General features: G+C 35.6%; 1 protein-coding gene across 1 annotated transcript; it reads right to left on the reverse strand.

Annotated features, from left to right (window-relative positions):
* Window positions 1–3,657: 3,657 nt before the first annotated feature.
* LOC11446444 (magnesium transporter MRS2-3) lies at window positions 3,658–6,240 on the reverse strand. Its single transcript, XM_003610585.4, has 2 exons — window positions 5,104–6,240; window positions 3,658–4,205 (listed from the first exon to the last, which is right to left on the reverse strand). The coding sequence occupies exons 1-2, from the start codon at window positions 6,148–6,150 to the stop codon at window positions 3,918–3,920; spliced, it is 1,335 nt and encodes a 444-aa protein (XP_003610633.1). The 5' UTR covers window positions 6,151–6,240; the 3' UTR covers window positions 3,658–3,917.

Genomic DNA, 6,240 nt, shown 5'->3' on the forward strand with positions numbered 1-6,240 from the left:
CAACATGTTCCTCAGTTCAGTCTTTTTGTTTGGTTTATTTAGATCACATCTAGCTAGACACAGAATAATAATCTTTTTAAGTTAAGTATGTCCTAAGCAATAAGAATGTGAATGTGGTGGCAGGGATCTAATCCAATCTCAAAAAATTAGTAATCAAAACTTACACATGCATGCACATCTTAAAATGCTTAAGGACTAATTAAGGAGCTCCAAAAGTTAATAAACTGATCCAAAAATATTTGATATAGTAATCCAATTGGACCCTTTTACTGTTTTTTTTTTTTTTTATCATAATTATTCTATTGAAGTACAGAGAATTCAGATAAAGCCGGTTTAATCAAATATGAAAGAGCCTAGACAGGGTTCAATTTCTATCTAATCTGAAAGTTTTAGTGTTTTCTGAAAGAACAAAAGGTGATAAAGGCTATATATGAATGAGGTATGGACAATGAGGAGGAAATGTGAATATTGATGTTGGAATACTTCATATGCATCTCTACAAATCTTTTCTAGGCTCAGGAGATCCTGCCTGATATCTTCCTGACCCAGAGGAACATGCCCCATTTTGTTTAGTATACCAACTTTATCTCATTTGGAAGGATCCCCATTTTAAATTATTTATATGTACTGTCTTTTATTATACATAGGTTTGGTCCCTTCAAGTCTGTCTGCTTGGAAGTTGTTATTGAAATTGATGTCATGGCACAATTATGTGTCTTCCATTACTTAATTATTCTCATTCAGTTACTGTTCAGATTAAAGAATTAGTATGTGAGGCCGGAAAAGGTTGAAAAAGCTGAAGAAAGAAAATTTGGACATTGAGAATTTAGGATGTTCAAATAAGAATCTCCTCCACGCACATGTTGTTTTGTCCTATATCTAATTGAAGTTAGGCAATGTGAGTTAAATTAATAGAGGAAGCTAAGCTAAAGACAAATCAAACTAATAAAATTCTAGAGAGAGAGAGAGAGAGAGAGATCTTTATTTAAACGTGAAGATAGTCGTAGCTCCAGCTGCATTCCATTAAATTGGATAAGAATCCAAAAGGGTATTATGGGAACAACATTTCATGCCTTTCCAACCACCGCCAAACCAACCATCCATCCTTGTTACACAGAGGAGATGCAAGGGACTTTGTTTGCCTCCAAACACGTGTTTCATGTTAAATCTATTATTTATAGGAGAATCCTAACCATTGCCCTTGGGGCATTGGATAAAGGGATAAAAATAAAAATATGATATTGAAAAATGATAAAAAGTGATAAATTTAACTTTTTAAAAATCAAAATATTGTTGAAACAAATGCAAACATGCTACTTTTAACTTCTTTTAACCATTGTCTTGAGGGCAATGTTCAAGATAATGGTTAGCAAGACCCTTGTTTATATTACCATTGTTTTTTTAGTTTTGAATAGTGCAAGCAACATTTCCTCTAAAACTCACTCTTTTATGGTTTCCATTTAAAATCGTGAGATATACATTCATTGATTTCATCCACCAAAATAGTGTTAAAAAGTGATTGTCCTTAGCATTTATTTTTGGTTTTTTTTTTCTTCCAGTTTTTGATGTCCCATTTTTCAAGACAACAACACTATTTGTATCTCAGAAACAACATAATGTGACTGCCAGCGAGTGTCTCATGAATGTCTACAACTTGCAGCATCTTATGTTGAGGATTTTAGCACTAGCAAACGGTTAGGCATAACGAAAACAGGAGTTTGAACTTTAGCAGTTGCAGTTAGAACATAGAACATGAAACACCACCAGTGATTATTTTCTTTGTCCGTAGGCGAAAGGATAATGTTAAGTACCATTGAAACTATACACACAATCGCGGCATAACAAAAATGAGTTTTTTTGGTAACACATAATTATGAATTAGGAAGATTCATGTCTAAGTCATGATCATTCACCTGAACTTATATTTTATATGAAGAACTGTACAAAATCAACATTTTTAAGTCAGAAACTTTGGTTCTTTAATTTAAAATACACACGCACTTACTTTGGAATCTTGTAACAATTGTTTACTGTACAATAGTGGAATTTACATTAAGAGGAAGCATTACCTAAAATATCTCCTAAAGTTACGTTGATCCCCTAAACACAATGGACTCTAGCAAATTAGTTCAAAGTCATGAAATCATGGAAAGAGTAAGACCAGGAACCAAAAGTCGCATCATGTTAGAGCTGGTGGAAATATAACTCACATAATGTCAGATAAATAATGCACCAAAAATTCTTGGAGTACAAACTGAAACTACAAAGCAGTTCTCACCACAGTTTCAATTTGAGTAATGGATATGAACAGAGAAATTTGACTTTAGATGCCCATGTGAGAGCTAAGAATTCACATGTTGAACCTACCTAAAAGTAATGTTTGGTCACACTACCAAATTATTCAGCTATGATCTTTGATGATGTTGTTAATGAGTGACGTTCAGGCCTTAATCTGCCTAAATATTCTTTGCCACTAGGACATGTCACTTTGATACAGTGTACTAGTAATTGGTTCTGTTATCATAAAAAAGGTAATTGATTTCTGTTACAAATGACTCTTGCAAGAAAAAGCCTACCTTGGCATCAGGACATCCAAAGAGAAAATGTATGAGAAAGAAAAAGAAAGAAGGAAACACGAAGAATGGGGTTGATAAGTCTATGAAGACTCTAGGTTCAATTTTTTGTTGAAGAATGTGATGCAAATTTGTGCCAATTCAAAGTCAATAAGAATTTACAAGGTGTGGTTACCGAAAGTAATTCAATGTAACCATAATACCATGTGACAGTTAGATGGCTGGAAATTACAAATTTAGAAATTCAGATATGTGATTTCATTGGTTACTTCCATCTTTGAAGAAAAACAACGAATAACTTTCCAGAGAATACAGCAGAAATGAACGTCTAATTCTCATTTGAGCTGCCCCTGGCAGTTAAAAGGGAATGATATTACCAAACATGGAGATCATTGAATAGAAATCCAGATCATTGAAGAGAAAAAGAAAGGAGTGATTTTTAATATAATAAATAGGAGAGGAAAGGTTTAAGGTTGAGATTAGAAACACATGAGAGAATTCAAGAAAAAAAAATGGAGAAAATCAATTCTCACGAGGGTGGGATCCTGTTGTGACTCTTGTACAAACAAGCTAGATAACTCAAATGCATTTTAGAGTTGAATATGCACAAATCTGGTATAGGTCTTAAAGTCAGGGGTAGAAAAGTGTACAACAATACTTGTAGATATACCTTGGTCCTCAAACTCATGGAAGACTATGAAATGCATTAAGAATGTAAGACAGAGATGTTCAATCTGATGACTTGAATGAATATCTGAGAAGTTTTCACGTGGAAGTATAATTTTTTCTAATCAATTATCATCGCATATTTGTTTTCTCTTCCACTGGAATTTTCTAGTCACCGTAGAGGATCCCAGCCCATTTATAACATTGTTCAAGGATATTCTGATGCCATGGGCATATAAAGCCATAAACAGAGTCAGACACATTGCCAGGCTTCCAAAGTTTATAAACCAGAATAGCAATTAAGAGAAGTTGCAGCTAGTAGAACATAAAGCTCTACAATGGCCAAATATTATTTAAAGAAACTTTTTCTTTACACAGAAAGAAATCAATACAGACAACAAAAAAACAACCATAATAATGTACACGGGGAAAAATCTGAATCTTATACTGAAATCTTTGTGTAAATAACAGAACTAGCAGCAAGTATTACATAAAAGCAATATTGCAGACATTGTCCATACAACAATGTACAAGAAAGATTAGTTGAAGGATCATTCATGTATAAGAAGCTAATAAATGCCGTAGAGGTCTTATATTAATTAAAATTTTACAGAAAAACAGATAAAACATGACATTCCGATTAAATTACATTATTTATGGAGCACAACTGAGTCCCATTCACTCCAGCAAGCGTTTGTGCTTGCACCAGGCAATAGCAACCACATACAAGAATATGGTCCCAGCAGTGCCACCACCAACAGTCCACATAAACTCTCTCATCCCATACAAATTCTTATCAAACAGTTCAATATTAATATTCATGCCAAAAATACCAGCGACAACAACGAAGGCACTTACCACCAGAGTTGCCGTGGTCAACATGACTCCCATTTGGAGAAGATGGTTCTGTTTGTCATCAAGCATAATGTTGATATAATCCTCCGTGTCATCAACATACTCCCTCAGCTTCAACAAATAACAAAGTATCAGAGCAATTATATTAACCAGGTATTGTCACTCCCATAATATATACTCGTATTTTTCAAGCAAAATTAGATAATTATAATCAATCCAAGGCCTCAAGTACAAACCATAAAGTGCTCTCCTCTCAATAGTCGGTACTAAGAGTCTCTTTGGATTGACTTATTTGGGGTCCCGTTTGGATCGGCTTATTTTTGAGCTTATGCAAAGCAACTCATGTAAATAAATAAGTTTTTATGTATTATTTACAAGTTTGCCAAGGTAGTTTATGAAAAATCAGCTTATGAAGATACAAGCTTTTATATGTTTATGCTTTTATGAAAATTGTATCTTCATAAGCTGGTTAGATAAATTATAATCAATCCAAGGCCTCAAGTACAAACCATAAAGTGCTCTCCACTCGGTAGTCGGTACTTGTCCTGCTACTTCATAAGCTGATTTTATGTTAATTCAGCTTGTATCTTTTATATGTTCACATAAAAGCTTGTTTATTTGCATAAGCTATTTTTCATAAGCTAAAAAAATAAGCCAATCCAAAAGGGCCCTTGAACTTATCTAGTGACATAAGCGCTTGTTTGACTATTTGAGAAAGTTCACATAAACAACGTATGACATGTTTGTAAGTTGTTTTCAGCTTATTTCCACAAACTCACCAGGATAGCATATGAAAGAAACTTATACAATAGCACTAGTGCGATAAACACTTATATGATATTGTGCTTGATTATTAAGTTTACATTAGGTTACTCTACCTACTAGATCAGAAAGCAAAAAATTGAAACTACAACATTTGCATTAGTGTTTTAACTTGTTGGATTGGACTATTGATGTTGTAAATGTTATAGAAAGCTAAAATCAAGGAAATGTAAAATAGGAAGGATACCGTTGAGAGCTTATTGAGAGTGCCGTCAATCTGAACAAAGTAAGCTTCCAAGAGCATCTCAAGCTCCTCAACATCAAGCTTAGTGGTGGTGACACTGTAAGTAGTACTTGCACGTGTTCCGCGGCTATCCCTTAAATTTGAAGCACCAAACATTTGCTCTCTAGAATTGAGATTATCCTCATCTTCCTCCACATAATTCACCCCCCCTCCTACACCCGCTTCCAACGAAATCTCAGCAGCCGGTACACTTTGATTAATATCAACACCATTATCATCAACATCATGATCAGGAGTTTCAACAGTGTCTTCATCAGAGGTTTGTTCCAATTGCTGTTGAAGTAACTTCTCAGTAAGATACATCTCCGCCATATCTTCATCATCATCAAGTAAATGTTCCAATTCATCTCTCACTTTTTGAACCCTCCCAGTAATCGCAACCAAACGGCTCTTAATCTGACGAACACGTTCCAAATTGAGAGTACTAATCTTCGAAGTCAATTTATCAAGAGCTGGATGCGCTTCTTGTTCCAACGTCTTCGCTTCACTCTCCAAAACACTACAAGCTGCTTCAAGACAAGCTTCAAGTGCAACGAATTCAAATGGAAGAATCTTAATTCCACCGTGAGAATCTTCCTGATTATCAGGAAGAGGAGTAGTGGTAGCTTCGTGATGACGAAGAATCCTGGCTTGAAGCTCTTGAACGAAAGGAGTAACAGAAGGATCGCGTGAATTGAGAAGAAGAACTTCGTTTGCGGTGATAATTGCTTTGATGTGTTCTAAGTTGATGACGATTGCTCTTTCTCTTCCGAGAACGGTAGAAGGGTAGGAGAGGAGAGGGTCGAGGATTCGAAGGTCACGTGCAGGGAGGCCGGTACGACGCATGATGGCGTGTTTTCCGGCCTCGATCACCTGTGCTTCGCCGGTGCCGTCGACTACCAGCCATTGACGAACACTTGTACCTTTCTTCCGAATTGCTGGAACGGCGGCAGCAGCTGTTCCCCACCGGTCATCGCTGCCATTGGCGTTACCGGTGACGTTTCCTCGCATCTTTGATTTTTTTTTTTTGTGTTCTACGCTACTATCTTCTTCACTCAATTCGTTCTCAAATTTTTTTGTAATAAGAAGAGGATGACGACC

This window comes from Medicago truncatula, chromosome 5 (genome assembly GCF_003473485.1).
Source record: "Medicago truncatula cultivar Jemalong A17 chromosome 5, MtrunA17r5.0-ANR, whole genome shotgun sequence".
NCBI classification, from domain to species: domain Eukaryota; kingdom Viridiplantae; phylum Streptophyta; class Magnoliopsida; order Fabales; family Fabaceae; genus Medicago; species Medicago truncatula.